We start from the raw sequence: 21,738 nt of genomic DNA on the forward strand, positions 1-21,738 counted from the left end.
CGAACTGGTGACCTAACAGCACCCCCACTTGAACCATGTCTCTCAGATGTGACATGGTGACATGGCCCAGCACTGGCAAGTGTCAATTGTGTCTCAGCGCTCATACTATTCACATGTGCATCTGCTGTTAGGTCCTTTTTTTATTTCGCTGTGAAAATGTAATTTATTCCGAAATCCAAAACATTCCAAATTCCGGAGAACAACTGGCCCCAGGAATTTTGGATAAGGGATTGTGTACCTGTACTGACTGCAGGAAACCTACTGGCAGTAGGTGATTAGTCCATTAAAGTTGCAAGTGCCAATCTTCCAGAGATGTCAGGAGTCAGGGATCTGATCAAAACATATTGAGACAGATCAAAAGCCCTTGGTAAACATAGAACAGTGTGCTCATTGTCAAAAGGAGAGCTGTTTGAGATGAACATTAGAAAGTACATCACGAGATCCCAGGGAGCCTGTACATCCAACAGATCACTGCCCATTCATCATTTCATTTTGCAATATCTTCTGCAATGATGGTTCTCCTTGAGTAGAAGAGATTGGCTTTCCAGGCTTAGGAGGGAGCTCAAAGAGTGTTTCAAATATTCCCAGGACAGAGATAGCACAGGTTTACATACTGAATAAAGCTTCTTCTACATTGTCCTCATCAGACATTCCATGAACGGGTACAACAGGGTAAAATTCCCTCTACACTGTCCTGATTAAACACTCCAAGGAGAGGTACAGCATGAACTCAGATACAATGTAAAGCTCCTTCTACACTGTCCTCATTAAACACTCCCAGGACAGGTGCACCACAGGGTTCAATACAGATTAAAACTCCCTCTACCACTGTCCCCATCAAATACTCCCAGAACAGGTACAGCACTGGATTAGATACAGAGTGAAGTTCCCTTTACAGTGTCCCCATCAAACACTTCCAAGATAAGGGACAGCACAGAGTTAAATACAGAATAAAGTTTCCTCAAAACTGGGGCATTCAACACATCAGATAGATTGCAGGATAAATGCAGAGCTAAATCTCAGGTGTTCTATGTATTTTCTTATAATGAGAAACTCTGTCAGTTCAAAGTGGAAGATTAACTACATGATACTTTTCATTTGACAAATGTTCTGCTTCCTGAAAGTTTTGTCGTAAATATTTTGTCAAAATGTACAGGGCAGATGTGGGGATGATGTTCCTTATTGTCTGAGAATCTAGCACTGCGGTTTGGTACAGAGATTAGGTGCAAGTTTTGGTCAGAAGGTCATGAGTCTTTGGAACTCTCTTTCTAATATGGTGTTGAAAGCAGAGTGTTTGAATATTTTTTCAAGCAGAGACGGATAGATCCTGAGTGAACACGAGTGTGAAAAGCTATCAGAGGTAGGCAGGAATATGGATTTGAGGCCACAATCTGGTCAGCCATGATCTTATTGAATGGTGGAGCAGGCCTGAGGCACTGAGTGTGGTTGATTCATGTACCCAGGTGTATTAAGAAAACCCCTTACCACCTCTGACCTTCACATTAATGAATCAATGCAGTCATTTGTTACATTAGTATGGCATCTAAAATGAACAGGAAATGCTGGAAAAACAACTGAATCATAGACTCTCCACAGTGTGGAAAGAGGTCATTCGGCCCATTGAGTCTACACTGACCTTCGAAAGAGCAAGCCAACTAGACCCAGTTCCCCACCCTATCCCCATACTTCTCATTGCTAATCCACCTAACCTACACATCCCTGGACACTGTGGGCAACTTAGCATGGCTAATCCATCTAACCTGCATATGTGCAACTGTGGGAGGAAACAGGAGCACCACGCAGACACAGGCAGAACGTGCAAACTCCACACAGACAATCACCAAAGGTTGGAATTGAACCTGGATCCCTAGAACTGACAGGCAGCAGTGCTGAGCCACCCTGCCAAACCAAGAATGAATTTACATTTCTGTAGCACCCTTCATGACCACAGCGTATCCTGACGCACTTTCCAGCCAACACTCAGGAAATGCCCAGCGAGCTGGGCAGAATTTGTGGAGAGAGAAGCAGAGTTCATGTTTCATGTCAATGTTCTGCTCATCAGAAATGGCTGAGAGTCACAGTGTTTAGGGCTAGAAAGGAACAAAATTTCAGAACTGTACAGAATGTAAGGCAAAAAGAAAAAAAATTGTTGTGTCATAAGATGTACAGACCCATTACTCTGCATAAATTTATTAGACTTTCAAAAGCTGCTCAATTACTTTATCAGTGGTTGCTCAGTTTATTGGCAATAGGATAAAGCATGAGATCATTTTATTGTTTTGGGAGGAAAGGATTTTCTGTCATGTGTGACATTGCTACTGTTTGTAAACATCTTGAGCTCAGTTTGAGGGAGTTTCACGGCTTCTGGAGACCTGGAAAGTCTCCTGATTCTGACTGGTGAGCATGTCCCCATTGCGGAGTGGGGGTGGGGGTGGTGGTGGGGGGGAGGGGGGGGGCAGGATTAGCTCTGTAAGCTGGCTGCTAATGCGGGGTGATGCCAAAAGAATGGGTTCAACCCTCGCACTGGCTGAGGTCACGATGAAGATCCAGTCTTCTCAACCTTGCCTGAGATTCAGTGACCCTTAGGTTAAACTCACCACCAGCCGTCTCTCTCCGATGAGAGTGCAGACTTTATCTTACTCTTCCTCGTCGTGTGTCTGTCTGTGCTTCAGATATCCCTGCTCAGGATCCATTAGAAACAAGAGAATTGGAGATGCATATCACGCACATACACACACTTTATAGCAAGTTAAATTCCTTTGATATCTAGTCAGTTTTTAATGTAGGAAAGCATGACAACCACAAGCTGTAACTCCCACAAGCTTCCAACGTAATAATGAACAAGTCAGACATTTAAATGTTGTTATCTGAGGGATGAATATTAGCCAGGATACTGGGGGGAGGGGGATCCCCTGCTTTTTTTCAGAATAATGTCCAGGAAATTTTTCCTGAGGGCACTTACATACTGGGTTAGTATCTCATCTGAGGGATGGCTCCTCCAACAGTGCGGCACTCCCTTCATACTGCACTGGATTGTCTTCCTGAACTATTAGCTCAATTTTGTGGAGTGGGTTGAAGGTTGTTATCATTGGAGTAGGGTTAATGCTATATCTAGATGACCACAGCATCAGGTCAGACCCATGTAGAGAACCCTTGGAGCAGAGTGCAAATGAATTCTGCAATTTTGAAGCTAATGTCAAAGAATATAAACCACTTCAACTCAGTGAAGACAGGAATAATAAGGCCAGAGACCTGAGTACAAAGACTAACAATCTTCAAAGGAATATGAAAGCTTCTTTGGATGAGATGTTAAATTCTTTCACAGGATGTGGGTATCACTGGCTGGGCCAACGTTAGTCCCTAATTGCCCTCGAAGGTGGTGATGATATGCCTTGTTGAACAAATTAGGTGGGGGCTTTGCAGATCGGTGCATCTAGTGCTGCTGGGGCAGGAATTCCCGGATTTTGACCCAGCAACTGTGAAGGAACAGTGGTATTGTTCCAAGTCAGGAAGCTGCAAGGTTTGGAGAGAAAGATCTAACTGTGCAATTAATGAAGAAAAACAGAAAAATCCTCCCTGGTGTGTAAGGGCAGTCATCCCTCAGACAAAGTTAAAAATCACACAACACTAGGTTATAGTCCAGCAGGTTTATTAGGAAGCACTAGCTTTCAGAGCGCTGCTCCTTCATCAGGTGGTTGAAGCAGTGCTCTGAAAGCCAGTGCCTCCATATAAACTTGTTGGACTATAACCTGGTGTCTTATGATTTTTAACTTCGTCCAGTCCAACACTGGCTCATCCACTTCATCCCTCAGTCAGCAACACTGACAAATGGGTTTTGTCTTGTCATTATCACGTTGGTGGTAATGCAAATTAGTAATAGTGGAATGGTAGTTGCAGACAGAAGGATGAATTAAACCTGGGGCAGGTAGGAGGAAAAGCCCAAGGATCAGAGTAATTGGACTCATATGTCTGCCTCACCTTTTAAATAGTTAAAGTGTGTCACATGAAACAGTGATAGAGTCACAGACTTCTACACCATAGGAAAAAGGCCATTTGGTCTATTGAGCTAAAACCAACCACCTAACTATTTAGTCCCATTCTCCAACATTTGGCCTGAACTTTGTATCAAAAATGTGGTGCTGGAAAAGCACAGCAGATTAGGGAGCATCTGAGCAGCAGGAGAATCAACATTTCAGGCGTAAGCCCTTCATCAGGAAGACTTATGCCCGAAACATCAATTCTCCTGGTCCTCGGAGGCTTCCTGACCTGCTGAGCTCTTCCAGCACCAAACTCTTGACTCTGATCTCCAGCATCTGCAGCCCTCACTTTCTCCCAGAACCTTGTTTGCCTTGGCATCACTAGTGTACATCTAAATACTTCTTAGATGTTATAAGGTATCCCTAATCTCTTCCAGCATCTTTCAGTCCTTACTTCATATTTGCTTTTCTTTCTCTCTTTCACGCTTCTGCCTCTACCTTGCTCCTGAAGTATATCTGCTGTGTACAAGACTCCATTAGTAGCACTCTGAGTCAGAGTGAGGGGGAGGCAATGGTCTTGTGGTATTCTTGATTGAACAGTTAACCCCAGACACCCTAGTAATATTCTGGGGATCTGGGTTTAAAGCCAGCTGGGGCATATGCTGGGATTTGAATTCAACAATAATCTGGAAAATAAGAGAGCATGTTTCTTATAAAACCTGTTACAACATGGGTAAATCCCTTTGCTAATTTAACCAGCAACACAGAAAAGATTCAGTACGTGCTTTAATCTGTTGAAATTCAAGAGGCAAACAGCTATCCCAGAGGTCTCTATTTAAAGCAAAAATGAACAATTTTATTCTTTAAGTCTAACAAAGAATATGAACTAACAACTATTTTCAACTCCTTTCTCTTAAACCTATCTTTTACCTCCTCCCCTACTAGTCCAATAAAAAATCCCGATTATGATTTACCAAAAAAAAATCACATTTCAAAACCAGTCAGCTTTGCCAATTTTCCTCTGTAGATTTTCCTCTGTAGATTCTCTCTTCAGGTTGGCCTCAATGTTCTGCTGTGCAGGGTTCATCCACAGACTAGTACCTCTCAGAGAGCTCTTAAACTAGCAACCTACATCTGTTGGTCTTTTGGCAGTTCTCTCTTCTGACTAACTGTTAAAAATGACTGATATTTATACCCCAAAACATTGGATCATTTCATTGGTTTTAATATTATCAATATACTAAATTCAATCTTGATTGGAATTTGGTATCTTGGGGCATAATTTAAACTGAATGGCCAAATTTGAATTTGTTTCAGTCTCATAGCAACCCAACTACTTCTAGCTGTTTGACCAAATGTTACATTGTTACCTTGTTCAGAACACTGTGCTAGACAGAAATTTCAGGTCCCTTCAAGGAACAGTACACCCACAACTTCATAACAAACCATTACTGATTATCAGAATAAAACCCACTGGGTTCATTCATATTCCTTTAGGGAAGGAAACTGCCACCCTTACCTGGACAATTAGAGATGGGCAATAAATGCTAGAATAAAAGGTTGTGGGTTTACGTCCTATTCCAAAGAGTGAAGCATGAACCTCTAATTTGACACTCCAGCATGGTACTGAGTAAGCGCTGGACTGTTGAAGGAACAATTTTTAGGATGAGACCTGAAATCAAAACCCCCACCTGCCTTCTCAGGTAAAAATAAAGGATCTCATGACCATATTTTGAAGGACGGGATGGGAATTCCTTCCAGTGACCTGGTCAATATTTATACCTCAGGCAATCTCACAAATTGGACTATCTAGTCATTATCCTATCACTGTTTCTGGAATCTTGCTGTGTGCCAAAGTAACTGCACGTAATTGGCTGTGAGGTGCATTGGGCAATCCCATGGACTTTAAAAATGCAAATCCTTAATTTCTTCTGTTGTATCTGCAGTGTTTTGTTCTCTGTCTTTCACTTGCACGTTCCATCTCTCACTTTCTCTCCATCCAGCACTCCCAAATTCTGGTTTGTGTCTTGCTGCAAACTCAGTGCAGCTACAGCAAACATCAAGTTCGGACTGAAAACACGAAATGCTGGAGATTACAGCAGGTCAGACAGTATCCGTGGAGAGAGAGCAAGCTAACGTTTCAAGTCTAGATGACTCTTCATTGGACCTCTGATGAAGAGTCATCTAGACTCAAAATGTTAGCGTGCTCTCTCTCCACGGATGTTGCCTGACCTGCTGTGATCTCCAGCATTTGGTGTTTTCAGGATAGATTCCAGCATCTGCTGTAGTTTGTCCCTACTATCAGTTTCAGGCTGTTACATGAAATACTTGCCATTAAATGCTTCATAAAAATTTTTATTATTCAGTTAATGTCAGTTTGGTTATAAAACGAGAAGCAAATAATTATAATATAAACTGGCACTTGACAAAGTAATTTATTTGAGAATGCATGATGAGAAGAAACATTATTTTAACTTATTTTCAACACATTTTGGTGCAGTGTAGTTATACACTCAGATGTTAGAGACTGGGATTTCCTGATGAGCATTGTCTTGCCACTGTTTTGAATAGACAGCCCTCTTTCTTCAATTCCCTGCCAACAGTAGGTTTTACCCTCAGCACTACAGGTAGGACAACGTACAGGTCTCAAATCCACCACAGGCAGAATGGAGATCAAAGCCCCATTGATTGGCATCAAAATGTTCCCGCACGGCCATCTGGAGTGGCACATGGCTCAGTGATTAGTACTGCTGCCTCACAACAGCGGCACAGGTTCAATCCCACCCTTTGGTGACTGGCTGTAAGGAGTTTGCATGTTCTCCCTGTGTCTGTATGACTTTCCTCTGGGTGCTCCGGTTTCCTCCCACAGTCCAAAGATGTGCAGGTTAGGTGGTTTGGCCATGCTAAATTGCCCAAAGTGTCCAGGGATGAGCAGGCTAGGTGGGTTAGCCATTGGGAGTGAAGGGCTACAGGGAGAGGGTAGGGGTGTGGATTTGGATGGGAGGGCCAGTGTGGACTTGATGGGCTGAATGGTCTGTGTCTACAGTTCAGACATTCTATGATAACTGAACCAAAAAGCAGCCTACTCCCCACCCACCCCCCATGGCAATATGCACACTCTAGTCCCAGAGTTATGATTAACTAACAGAGACTTCAATGTTCTTTTTGTCACATTGTTGACCAGGGATGGCACAATGGCTCAGTGGTTAGCAAAGCTGCCTCACAGCTCCAGGGACCTGGTGCTATTCCAGCCATGTGTAACTGTCTGTGCGGAGTTTGTACATTCTCCCCGTGTCTGCGTGGGTTTCCTCCCACAGTCCAAAAATGTGCAGGTTGGTGGATTGGTCATGGTAAATTGACCGTAGTGTCCGGAGATGTGGGTGGGACGCTCTTCACAGGGTTGATGTGGACTTGATGGGCCGAATGGCCTACTTCCACACTGTAGGGATTCTTTGATTCTATGAATCTCTCCGACTCTTGTTATTGGCACATGTTGGATAGACTTGACAAGTTCACCCTTAACTTGATTGTCCATGTTACAGACATGCTTTCCATGGGGAGCAAGCCCCAAGGTGGGTTTTGAACCTTGGTCTTCTAGCCAAAGGCAGGGATTCTACCCACTGCATCACTACTGCTTTGGGATACATGGGGAATTAAAGGAGCTACATTCTGGCTTTGGAGCTAGCCAGGGTTGAGGGGAGAGGAGGTTACCATCCAACTAATCATTCACACGTTTAGTGAATCCAGACCAATATGGGAGCCCTGGCTGACAGAGGAAGGAGAAGATCAGAGATTCTGACACTTTGGGAACTATCCCTGAATGAGGCAGAACTAAAGACAAGGACTATTTGTGTGTAAATACAGGGTCACTTGTTTTTTTTAAAGTTCATTTCTGGGACCTGGGCATTGCTGGCTGGCCAACTTTTTAATTACCCATCCCTAGTTGCCCTTGAGAAGGTGGTGGTGAGCTGCTTCCTGCAGTCCAACTACTATGGGTATACCCACAATCCCTTAGGGAGGGAATGCCAGGATTTTGACCCAACGATAGTGAAGGAACGGTGATATATTTTCAAATCTGGATGGTGAATGGCTTGGAGGGAACTTGAAAGTGGTGGAGTTCCGATGCATCCACTGCCCTTGTCCTTCTAGATGGAAGTGGTCATGGGTTTGGAAGGTGGTGACAGGATACCAGCCTCTCTGGAGTTATTTCAAGCCTGACTCCACTCTGCGATAAATTAGTCCAATCGAAGTGAACCAGAAACATAATCCTTCTGCCTCAAGACCTCCCAAAGAACTTTATACTGTGAAACATGGTGACTGCTGAGGAACAGCAGCCAGTCTGTGCACAGCAAGCTCCCACTGACTGCAATTATATGGTTTCCAGTGATGTCGTTTGGATTGTAAATCAGAACCCGGTTTCAGGAAAGGGAGATGCAGGACAAAATTGTCAGGTGGGTCAGAAAGGGAAGCAGCAACATTACCGGAATTGAGAGGGAAGCTGAGAGGAAATGGAGGTTTAATTCCGGCTTATTGAGCATCCCCCTTATTAATCGCTCCTCCATTGGCAGTTGTCTCAAAATTCTGGATTTGCAACATTAAACTTCACCTCAATTTCATTCTCTCCCTCTTTCATAGAATCCCTACAGTGTGGAATCAGGCCAGTCAGCCCATACCAATCCTCCTAAGAGCAGCCTACCTACATTTCCCCATGACCAAACCTGTATATCTTTCGACTGTGGGAGAAAATCCACAGGGGCAATGTGCAAACGTCACACAGACAGTCACCCAAGGGCACTTAGAGCTGGGAGGGACCAGTGCTAACCACTGAGCCACCATGCCACCCTAATTTAATATGCTCCACAAAACTGAGCCCTTGACCAAGCTTTGGAAACCTGGTCTGATAATATCTTATGTGGCTCAGTGTCTAATATTATTTTGTAATGCCCTTGTGAAGTGCAGAAGGACATTTTATGACAATCAGGATGCTGCATAAATACAGGTTGAGGGTTGGCTCTTGTATTGAATGGATTCTGGATTAGTGGTGCTGGAAGAGCACAGCAGTTCAGGCAGCATCGAAGGAGCTTCGAAATCGACGTTTCATGCAAGGGCCCTTCATCAGGCTTTTGCCCGAAACGTCGATTTCGAAGCTCCTCGGATGCTGCCTGAACTGCTGTGCTCTTCCAGCACCACTAATCCAGAATCTGGTTTCCAGCATCTGCAGTCATTGTTTTTACCTCTTGTATTGAATGGATCGATTCTCATTCCTCTGCTGTAATGCTGCCAATCACCCAGCAGGTGGCAGTCACTTCGCAAAGGGGATTCCCTTTGTCTCATTCAATGCAGGGTTGGGAAAACACCATGGAGTTTTCCAGACTGGAACCTGGGTCACCTCAGTGTTCCTGGTGACAGCCTGGGTGATCATTGCAATTTAAATACCCCCCTTCAAGCCCACCGACATTGCTCACTTCACACCCAGAGTTGGGACAAGTCGGTGTGTTATAAACAATGGACAGGGGGATTTAAGGATTGGTGGGTGACGGTTTCCTTCAGGAATCGGAAAGCTAAATTGAGCACCTCTTTGAAATGCACTCATTGATGTAATGTGGAAAAACAGCTGCCAACTTATAACACACTAACCTCCTCCAAAATGACTGTGACTTCTTTTCTTATGATGTCGGTTGAGATACAAGTATCAGTCAGGAAATTCCTATGTTCTTCAGGTTGTGGCATCTTTTGCATCGATCTGAGAGAGCAAACGGGCCTCCAAATGTCCTCCTGAAGGACAGCAATAGTGGAGCACTCCCTCTGCCCTGCACTTGGATTGTCTGGTCAAGTCTCTGAAGTGGGGTTTGAACTCACAACCTTTTGCCTTTTACCTCAGGCAGTTAAAACAATGCAATAAGAGGTCTGACTGTTTTTTTGCTGCTCACCTTCACACAGCCAGGAGGTGCTGGGGAGTTGGCTCCACTTATGACTGGCCAGCCATCCACTGTGGAACAGCGACTGTAACTTTGAGTCAACAGTACTCAACAGTATTGGATAATATACTGTAAATAATTTATCCACTGCACCACTAGTCAACTATGACAGGCCATTCCTTGCAGTTCATAATGCTTATGTCCTTGGCTGTGAGGTCAATACATCTTACTGTTTCCAGGGTAACATGAAAGAATTTGCTCCTTTCTAGATCTCAGCTGTTACTATTGTGCTCCAAAAGAATTATTTTTATTTTTGTAAGTTCATGACACACAAAGGGTGTGTTTTAAAAAAAAAATACTGACGTAACCATTTTCCTGGTATTTTTCACTTACTGTAGAAAGGTTCTTGGATCTATATCTAGATTTCTGACAGCTATTAAACTGGCCGAACTAGTCACTATCAAATCATAGAATTATTGTGATGTAGAAAGAGGTCATTTGGCCTATCTTGCCTGCACTGGCCCTATTATCTAGTCTGGCTCTTTTATCTCTATTGTCTAGTGTTAATCTTACTTTGTCTCTGTAATAGACCAATTAATAATTCACTGTGATGTTCCGAAATTTTGTTGTCCTGGATTTTACTGGCCGACAGGAAGGCGAGTGAGAGGTGTGATGGTGGTAAAATCACCAGCAGCCACGCTGGGTCATCCTTTGAATGCAGTCCCACCATCAGGGCATATTCCTGTCAGTAGAGCTGAATATCAGCAGGTCATGCAGAGTGTGGGCTCAGGATTCGATTGTAATCCCAGTGGCAGTCTCCCTCAAAAAAATTCAGCTCTGACAAAACTCACCCCAAATGTTTCGACAATTACTTAAAGGATCCGTCGTGCCTTTAGGCGTTTCTGCAAAAGAGCATCACAATTTTAAAATGTCACAGAATGTTCACTGTGTCATCTGTTACTGACCTGTGCATGACTCCTGACACTCAGCAGAGAGTTGCAGTGCAAGAACACGTGAGTGTACAAATTAGGATCATGAGGAGGCCATTCTACCCCTCAAAACTGCTCTGCTGTTCAATAAGGTCATGCCTGATCTAATTATTCAACACTTCCTGATAACCTTACTTTGCCGTGCTTATCAAGAATCTACCTACCTCCACTTCAAAATTTGATTTATTATTGTCACGTACTAAGATACAGTGAAAAGTATTGTTTTGTGTGCTATCCAGCCAAATCATACCTAAGTACATCAGGGAAATTGAACAGGATGCAGAATATAGTGTCACAGCTACAGAGAGGGTGCAGAGAAAGATCAACTCTATTACAGAGGAACCTCGATTATCTGGCATTTGATTATCCGAATATCAGATTATCCGGCAAGATCGTAATGTCCCTATGCTCAGCTAAACAATGTTATCCAGCATTTGATTATCCGGAATTCAATTAACCAAACGAAAAACTCCCCATCCGTGTCCTTCAGATAATCAAGGTTCCTCTGTATACGAGAGGTCTATTCATAATTCTGATAACAGCGCAGAAGAAGCTGTTCTTGAATCGTTTGGTACGTGTTTGTATCTTCAGTCCAATAGAAGACGGTGGAAGAGAGTATAACCGGGATGGGAGGGGTCTTTGGTTATGTTGGCTGCTCTCCCCAGGCAGCGGCTTGAATAGACAGAGTCAATGGATGGAAGGCCAGTTGTGTGATGGACTGGGCTGTGTTCACTATTCTCTGTAATTCGTTGTGGTCTTGGGCAGAGGAAACATGAGTGGAAGAGTCTGCTTCCAACACCTTTTGAGGGAGAGAGTTCCAAAGACCCTCTGTGAGAATAAAATGCTTCCACCTCTGTGTTAAATTGGTGATCCCCTTATTTTTAAACAGGGACCCACAAATGGAAACATCCTCTTCACATCTTAAAAAGTTGGTGAAAGCAGGGTCTTTGAATGACTTTAAGCTAGGGCCATGTTCCCTGGAGCATCAAAAAACTGAGGGGTGATCTTATCGCGGATTATAAACTAGTAAGGGGCACAGATTTGGTGAATAGGTAAAGTCTTTTTCCCAGGGGAATCCAAAACTAAAGGCCCTAGATTTAAGGTGAGAGGGAAAAGATTTAAAAGGGAACTGATGGCCTACCTTTTCATGCAGAGTGGTACGTGTATGGAATGAGCTGCCAGGGGAAGTGGTGGAGGCTGGTACAATTACAACATTTAAAAGGCATCTGGAATAGGAACGGTTTAGAGGAAAATGGGCCAAATGCTAGCAAATGGGATTAGATGAGTTTAGGAAGTGTTGGACCAAGGGGTCTGTCTCCGTGCTGTACATCTCTATGACTTTTAAGGCAGGGGTATTTGGATTCTTGGTAAGAAAGCAAGTGAGAGCTTATGGAGGTAGGAGGGAATATGGAGCAATCAAATCAGCCGTCGCCTTATTGAATGGTGAAGTAAGTGCAAAGGATCAAATGGCCTGCAGCAGTTCTAAATTCCAGATTGCACTGTGAGTGGATGGGGGTGTGTTTAATGTGTTTGAATGACTTCCCTTACTCAATGACCTGCTTCCTCATAGAACATAGAACATAGAAGAATACAGCGCAGTACAGGCCCTTTGGCCCTCGATGTCACGCCGATCCAAGCCCACCTAACCTACACTAGCCCACTATTCTCCATATGCCTATCCAATGCCCGTTTAAATGCCCATAAAGAGGGAGAGTCCACCAGTGCTACTGGCAGGGCATTCCATGAACTCACCACTCGCTAAAACATCTTTCATGTTTTATGAAAGATTGTGTAAATCGTTCTTTGCTCCTAAGCCGTCTGTCCTTTTATATTTTCGCAGAGTAAGAAACATGCAAACAAGGTACGCCTATATTACATGCTTCACCCAGAGGATGGAGGACCACCCTCCAAGAAGCTCCGTCCTGATAACCCAGTAAGTAATGTGAAGGCAGTATCTTTTCATTTTTCTCTGTGTTTGATTCTGACCTAAGTGGAAAAAGGATTGCTTTAAAAACCGAGGATTGGTGCAGTTTTTAAAAGTGAGCTACCTGACTCCCACTGGGCTAGTGTACTACCCCAGTGAAGTGTAACAGTAATCAGATCCCTCAAACTACACTTACCTCATAGACTTCTGAAGGTGCTGTATAATCGGAAACGACCAGACAGCCCAGAGTGTGCCCTGACTTATGATGTTTAAGCAATGGAACCATTGTTGTTTTGTAGTTAGACCAGCACCAGAGTGTAAAAGGTGTGTTTCAGCTGACAACAGGGTCGCTTATTGGTTTGTGGAATTGCGACGAATTATGGATGCCAAAAGCCATCTGCCTGACAACAATGATCTGATTGGTTCCTGAGCAGCTGAACAGCTTGTGGGTGTGAATGTTGCTGGCAGAAGCCTTTGGACTGCTGCAAGTGGCAGAAGCGTGTCGTTCTTTCCAGTGAAATATATGAAACCTAAAGGAAGCCGCCATTTGCTGCAATCTGTGATCTTTAACAGTAATTCAGAGAGCTTGCAATTAGTGTACCAGTCTAATAGGGGAGGCTGTGGTGTATTGATAGCTTCACTGGACTAGTAATCCAGAACCCTCAGCTAATATTCTGGGGACAGGGATGTAAACTGCATCATGACAGATGGTGAAATTTGAATTCAATAAAAAATCTGGTGACCATCGAACCTTTATCAATTGTTGTAAAAACTCATCAGATTCATTACAGTCCTTTAGGGAAAGAAATTTGCTGGCCTTACCTGGTCTGGCCTACATGTGACACCAGATCCCAGGCAATGTATTTGACTCGTAATTGCCCTCTTGGCAATTAGGGGTAGGCAATAGGGGTAGGCAATAGTGACACCCACATCCCATTAAAATTTTAAAATTACCTGTGCCTACTTTGGAGAAGTGAAAACAGCCTGGAGATGAGAATTGAATAACTAAAATATCCTGGCAGTGAGCACTACGGGCTGCGGCCAGTGAACTGTTTCCCCGTTCATTTTTTCCCTCCACCCAAACACCAATGTTTTTGTAGGTCGGGCTAGGTGTGAGGTTTAGGAGAGGGTGTTAGAGTTATAACCAGTGGGATTATGTGTTGACAGTTCATTACTGTTTACTGGAGACTATAATTGATGTAATCGTAAAGAGGAAAGCAGTTTAAGTATAGAAACATAGTCAGTGTTTTCTGTGAACCTGAGTCTATCAGACATATAAACTGGGGACTTTGTGTACTTTGAGAGTCAACATTTCTAAGTCCCAATTCCAGGAATATCTGGGTTTGATTTCCAGCAGACCACCCCAGTAAGGTATAATATAACTGCGCTTCTCAAGCTACACTGAACTAATGATATCACAGACCTCCGAAGGTGCTGAATAATCTGAAATATACAGTCAGTCCCGGTATGCCCTGACTTACTGGATTAATTCCTCATGTAAACTCTGAGTTAGCACTTTTGCTGCACTTTTTGCAAGCCTTCAATAATTTTCTTCTGGGAGAAATATGCTTTGCTTCGATATTTTCTGCCATCCACCTCCTTTGATATTTGCAGCGCTAGCCTCGTGCAAATGGAATTGGAATATTGCTGTGTCAAACATTGCTCAGATTCCCCCCAGTGAGTAACTGTGCTAAACACAAGGGCCCCAGTCATCAACAAAGATGTCACCTTCATCTGAGAGGAACTGGAGTTGAGTCAGAGGTTTTCAGTTTCTGCCCTGCTTCTACACCCCTCCCCACCTACCCCACACCACTATCCCAACACCCCCCTCCCCTCCCCACCTATCACACATCCCTCCCTCACCTATCCCACATACCCCCCCCACTAACCTCACACCCCTCCCCCACCTACCCCACACCACTCTCCCAACACCCCACTCCCCTCCCCACCTATCACACATCCCTCCCCCACCTATCCCACATACCCCTCCCCCACCTACCCCACACCACCCTCCCAACACCCCACTCCCCTCCCCACCTATCACACATCCCTCCCCCACCTATCCCACATACCCCTCCCACTAACCTCACACCCCTCCCCCACCTATCACACATCCCTCCCCCACCTATCCCACATACCCCCCCCACTAACCTCACACCCCTCCCCCACCTATCACACATCCCTCCCCCACCTATCCCACATACCTCCTCCACTTACCTCAGACCCCTCCCCCATCATCCCACACCTCCCTCACTACCCCACACCCCTCCCCCACCTATCCCACACCCCTCCCACACATACCCCACACCCCTCCCCCCACTTATCCCACACCCCTCTTCCATCTGTCCCACTTCCCTCCCCCAACATCCCACACCCCTCCCCCATTTATCCCACTCCCCTCCTCCAACATCCCACACCCCTCCACCACTTACCCCACACCCCTCACCCATCTACCCCACACCCCTCCCCAGTCCCATTGAAGGGCAGCTCATCAACCTCACTTTCAGGACTCGGACAGATAAATGATAACTGTTTGGCCAAGGTTCCTGAAGGGGAGGACCATATCCTTTGAATTTTATCCCAGAAAGCAGAAGGGATTTGTAGAGACAACATAAAACACAGGGAGAACTTAGAAGGTGTTATAATACATTGAATATAGAAAACACAGGAATAGGCCCCTTTACTTACGATGCTGAGCCAAATATGATGCCAAATTAAACGAATCCCTTCTGCCTGCCCAGGGCCATATTTCTGCATTCCTTGCTTATGCATGTGCTTATTTAATAGACCTTTAAACACCCCTATCACATCTGCCTCCACCACTACCCCTGGTCGTGCATTGTAGGCAGCGACCACTCTCTCGGTTAAAAACTTGCTCCTCCTTTGAACTTTCCCCCTCTTACCTTAAATGCATGTCCTTTAATATTAGACATTTCAACTCCGGACATACATACATACATAGTCTCGCAAAGAGGGACTTGCAATATCTATTTCGTTTGAATGTGCCACACAATTCTTTTCTAATTTTCCAATATTTCAAACCTTACGGTCCTGATTTTCCTTAAACTGTGCTTCAAGCCCCATGTCATCCTCACCCCCGATCCATAGTTATTTAGTTTGAGCAGGGTTCACTGGTTAGCGATCAGATTTTGATGTTTTAAAATCTAATCTCTATTCAGGTGGGTTGGGGGCCATTACAATCTCCCTGAGATCTTCCCTACTGAAGGTGACTGATGTAATTCAGATCAAGCGTGTGTCCTGGACCCCTTACCGCTCCGTGAGTGTGAGTGAAAGGAGAACCAATGCAGATCAATAGATCAAAGCATGTTTATCAAACTCAGCTGAATAATTCCACATAGGCTGGTATTCTGTCACCGAGACACCCTTTATTTACGTTCAGAGAATCCTTGACATTGATCCAGCTCCTTCAGGGCCAGCTCTCAGAGTGAACGGAACCTCTGATGCTCCTGCTTATATCTGTCAGCCAGGGCTCCCTGATTGGATCAGGTTAACAGACCCAATCAGGGAACTCGTACTCTATGACCCCGGCTGACCCCGTTACAGTCACTACATCAGTTCTGATTCATTCACTACAGTGTCTGTACAAACATGAACAGATCTCTCCATTGGTATAGTGAATAGACCTCAGTTTGATTCTACTTATACACAGAGTCTCAGCCTTCAACCTAATTATAATACAGTACAAACCTCTAAATGTTTGTAGTTACTTCAGTATACTTAATTAAACTTCCAGTTGCCAGTTTTTACTGAGTGCAGGTGTGTTCATGGGCTGAAAGTTGTAGTTTTCAGTGTGAGACTAAAATTCTGTGTTTAGGCTACTCTGCCTCTGACCACATGTGTAACATTTATTAAGTGAGGAGCATCAACACTGGCGAAATCTCCCTGATGCCTGTTTGAAACGGTGACTGAGCCCCACAGCCCCACGAGGAGGAAAATGTGTTCATATCTCATATCTACAATCTCACACATTTTAACTTTGCACACTGCGTTTCCATTTTGGGGAGAAGATGTCTGTGAGCTGCCATCTTGAACCACTGCTGTCCATAGGTTGTCATGACACCCACGGCACTAGTACAGAGCATGGTTCTGGGATTTTTACCTGGCAACATTGAAGGAACGGTGATGTATTTCCAATTTAGGATGATGAGTAGCTGGGGGGAGGAGAGCCAATGTTCCCATGGTTCTGCTGTCCTTAGTCTTTTAGATGGTAGAGGTCATGGGTTTGGAAGATGCTGTCGAAGGAGCCTAAATGAGTTGGTGCACTGCATCTCGCAAAAGGGTGCGCACTGCTACCACCGTGAATCAGTATGGAGGAATTTATTGGCAGAAGCCTTTGCTGAGCATAGTAGGGAAAAGACAATGTAGGGGAGAGAAGGGGATGCAGGGGACCCAGGAGGAATCAGGGATGCAGGAGGAGTAGAGGATGCAGGAGGAGTAGGAATGGTGATGTGGGGGAACAGGAGATGATGTGGGAGGTGGAGATGCAGTGGGAAGGAGAGCATGTTGGAAAAGAGGGGAACTGGGGGGGGCACCTAAAGGGAAACAAACAGTAATGCTTGGAAGTGAGTATACTGGTCACACAGTTTTGAGACAGTCTGACCAATTTGTGTCATTGTCAGTAGGTGACCAATGCAAGTTGGCAAGGTGACTCAGTGTTAAGCACTGCTGCCTCACAGCGCTGCAGACCTGGGTTCGATCCCATCTCGGGTGACTGTCTGTGGTTTTGGCACATTCTCCCCATGTCTATGTAGGTACTCTGGTTTTCTCCCACAGCCATGGTAAATGCAGGGTTACAGGAATAGGGTTGGGAGTTAGATATGGGTGGGATGCTGTTCAGAGGGTTCGTGTGGACCTCAATGGGCCAAATAGCATCTTTCCACACTATAGAGAGTCCGTGATTCTATTTGCAAGTTGCACTCGTTCTTGTTTTGGGGAGTGTTGGGGACAAAGAGGGGCAGGGTAGTGGTGGAGGAAGGGTGGCAAGGGTAAAGGGGCTACAGGAGGGAATGTTGAGAGAGTGCAGGAGGAGGTGTGGGGTTGGGGAGACTGTTCATGGCCTACAGGGGTTGTGTGGAGCAGGGAGACGATGCGACTGATGCAGAGCTTCACTTTGGTGACCTGTGCTCAGGGAAGCTGTTCCCAACCGAACTCCTTGTTTCCCCCATCCATACCCCCATTTCCTGTGCTGTGGAAGGAGGTGGCGGTGGGGGGGAGGGGGGGTGGGGAGCTTTAAACAGGCATCAATTTCTTCTTTACGAACGCAACAGGCCTCAGGCCTGACATTGGTGGCCACAGCAGAACCCTGAAAATCCACTTGGGCGAACTCCCGAATAAACCATGTCCACATCAGCTTGTAAATGCGAGGCTCAGTTTATGTCAGTGTGATAGTCTGAGAGTGTGATTGGAAGTGAGGCTGTGGGGAAATGTACCAAAACCCCACCTCATTCCCCCTCAGTTAATCCTCATTTTAAAATAGCTCTGTTTTAAAATTAGATTCCACTTTCCACCTGAGTTGTGCTTCTGATTTAAGTTCAGTTTAAGTTGGTCTGACACACTTGATGTTCCACTCAAACCGAGTGGCAGGTTTATATAATCAAGGCCTCCAGACAACAAACTCCTGTGTATTCCGTGTGAAAGTAGGGCAATCTCTTCAATACAAGATGAGTGAAATTTGATTTGGCACCAAAGTGACATTGTGAGCTCTCAGATGACCATAAGGTAGTGGAGCTGTTTGTGGCCTGCTCCCCTGTGAGTGGATTACTGCTCTGAGCAAAAAACACATCTGTGTTGCGGTTATTAATATTTCCTTTCTAGTTAAAGCATTGATGGAATAGTCTCTACTCTGACAGGAGTTTGTGAGGGAGAATATGAACGTGTGTGTGTGTGTTTTTATGTGTATGAAAGCTCTGTTTGTGTGAGAGCATTGTGTATGTATGAGCTCTGTGCGTGTGAATGTGTGTTTGTGAGTGAATGTGTGCATTTGAGCTGAGTGTGTGTGAGTTGCATTTGTGGGCGGTTGTGTGCATGAGTTGCACGTGTGAGTGAGTGCATTTTAGATGCATATGTAAGCGAGTGTGCATTTGAGGTGAGTGTGTGCGTGAGGAGTGTGTGCATGTATGTGTATGGTGTATGTGCATTCATTGTTTTGACTAAGGCAGGAGCTGTGAACTGTCTCTTTCTAGAAGAAAGTGAGGACTGCAGATGCTGGAGACTCAAGCCGAGAATGTGGTGCTGGAAAAGCACAGCAGGTCAGGTAGCATCCGAGGAGCAGGAGAGTCGATGTTTCAGGCATAAGTCCTTCATCAGGAAAGAGGCTGGGAGCCAAGGGGGGTTTAGACCCGGTTCTCCACTGGTCAGATCATATATTTCAATACTTTAGCTATTTACCAATAAGATCAAGGATATACTTCATTAGGTTCAGAATAAACTTTGGAAGGAAGGTCAGTGATGAAACAGCTGAAGATGGCTGGGCCTAGGACACTCCCCTGAGGAACTCCCGCAGAGATGTCCTGGAGCTGAGATGACTGACCTCCAACAACCGCAACCATCTTCCTGCAGACCAGCATGACTGCAGCCAGTGGGGTGTTTACCCTCGATACCCATTGACTCCAGTTTTGCTTGGGCTCCTTGATGCTAAATTTGATCAAATAATGGTCACATTGTCATAGAATCATAGACCACATATAGTGTGACGTTATTAAGATGATTAACAGATATAAAGATAAAGTCACAATTGTCCTTGTGGACCATAGGGCTGCTTTCTCATTCGAGAGACAACTGATGATGGTTTAACCTCAGGGTCTCTTGTGCCTCAGGCAAGGGGAAAGGTTGAGCAGGAGCGTCCTTCATGGTAACCTCAGCCAGTGCAGGAATGAACCCACACTGTTGGTGTTATTTAGCCAGTTTATTTCAAAGTCTTATCCGGACTGATTGAACAGCTCACGCTACAACTTCAGCAGTACAGACTTGCTGAGTTGAAGGCCCTCTTCTGTACTGGATGATCGAACTTCAGTTCCAGCTAACTATATATTATCTTGATTTTGACATGTTTCTGATAGGCTACACGTGGAGGTTGTGGTTTCATCCTTGGTGCATCAGTATATCCAGCTCTTAATGCAACGCAGTTCTCAAAGTAACAATATAACATCCCCACTTTTGCCCAAGTCAGATTACTAAGTGTGAAACACAGAAACAAGAATTTAAAATATTTATGAGTTTAAGAGTCTGAATTATGTTCTGGTGGTTTGACAATCCCATCAGAACCTGTGATATCTTAACACTTCAGAGATTTAGACTTCACACTTGGTTGCTTTGAACTTGTAGGTGTTTTGGAATCTATCATCTTGTTAACAGGTTGATTGCTGTCCCGATGGTCTTCTGTATCTTGATTATCCAAGCTTCGTTCTGTGAATGTTTTGTGCATAGTTGAAGTATTGTGCAGTTACTTGTGTTGGTTTCTGTTTATGTTCGATGTTGCTCCATTAGATGTTGTGACTTTGTGGGGAATTAGACTCATTGCACATTTTGGAAATGTTTGTAGGTGACATGTGTAAGATTGATGTCTCTGACCTCCTGTCCTATGCACATGGAGTTGGGAATGGAAGGTTTGAGTTATAAGGATAGGCTGGGACCTTTTTCACTGGAGCGCAGGAGGTAGAGGGAGGACCTTATTGAGGTTGATAAAATTGTGAGGGGCATGGACACAGGTCTTTCCCCCAGGGTGGAGGAATCCAAAACTAGGGGACATACTTTTAAGGTGAGAGGAGAAGGATTTAAAAGGGACCTGAAGGGCATCGTTTTCACACAGAGGGTGGGTTGTGTGTGGAATGAACTGCCAGAGGAAGTGGCAGATGCGGGTACAGTTACGACATTTAAAATACACATTTGGATGGGTACATGAATAGGAAAGGTTTAGAGGGATATGGGCCAAATGCAGGCAAGTGGGACCAGTTTAGTTTGGGAAACTCGGTCTGAATGGATGAGTTGGACCGAGGAGTCTGTTTCCATACTGTATGACTGTGTGACCTGTGTGTCAGTCATTCTCCCTTGTTTTTCTAGACACTAGTCCTAAAATGCCAGAAGACTGGAGGGTGGCTAATGTTGTGCTGGTATTTAAGAAAGGCTGTAAGGAGAAACCTGGGAGCTAAAGGCCTTTGAGTCTGACGTCAGTGGTGGGAGGGTTATTGGAGGGGATTCTGAAAGATTGGATTTACATGTGTTCGGAGTGGCAAGGATTGAATAGGAATAGTCAGCATAGTTTTGTTAAAAGGGAAATTGTATTTTGTAAACTTGATTGAGTTCTTGAGGCAGTAACCAAAAAGATTGAAGAGAATTGAGAGCGTGGTGCTGGAAAAGCACAGCCCAGTCAGGCAGCACCTGAGGAGCAGGAGCGTCGACATTTTGAGCAGAGGCTCTTCATCAGGAATGTGGTCTTATGCCCGAAGTGTCGACTCGCCTGCTCCTCGGATACTAACTGACCGGCTGTGATTTTCCAGCACCACACATTTTGACGCTGATCTCCAGCATCTGCAGTCCTCACTTTCTCCTACTGTTTACATAGATTTTAGTAAAGCCTTTTGCAAGTTTCCATTAGACTAATTAGAAAAGTTAGATTACATGGGATTCAGGATAGGTTTACCAATTGGACACAAATATGACTTGACAGTAGGAGACAGAGGATGGTGGTGGAGGGTTGGTTTTCGGATGGAGGCCTGTGACCAGCGTATTCTGCAGGGATCAATCCAGGGTCCACTTTTGTTGGTCATTCGTATAAATGATTTGGATGAAAATGTAGGAGAGGGGCATGGTTAGTAAGATTGCGGATGACACCAAAATTAGTGGTACAGTCAACTGTGAAGAATGTTATTGAAGATTACAAAGAGATCTTGGTCAAGTAGCAAATGGAGTTT

General features: G+C 44.6%; 1 protein-coding gene across 3 annotated transcripts in view; it reads left to right on the forward strand.

The window, feature by feature from the left end:
* The window catches only part of LOC140463341 (zinc finger matrin-type protein 4), a 394,724-nt gene that overhangs the window by 9,762 nt on the left and 363,224 nt on the right, over nt 1-21,738 (forward strand). For all 3 annotated transcript variants that reach the window (XM_072557164.1, XM_072557166.1, XM_072557165.1), the window contains one exon: nt 12,725-12,817. In XM_072557164.1, the coding sequence (XP_072413265.1) occupies nt 12,725-12,817 (93 nt within the window). The remainder of the gene's footprint in view (nt 1-12,724; nt 12,818-21,738) is intronic.

The sequence above is a fragment of the Chiloscyllium punctatum genome, chromosome 38 (genome assembly GCF_047496795.1).
Source record: "Chiloscyllium punctatum isolate Juve2018m chromosome 38, sChiPun1.3, whole genome shotgun sequence".
In the NCBI taxonomy this organism is placed as follows: Eukaryota; Metazoa; Chordata; class Chondrichthyes; order Orectolobiformes; family Hemiscylliidae; genus Chiloscyllium; species Chiloscyllium punctatum.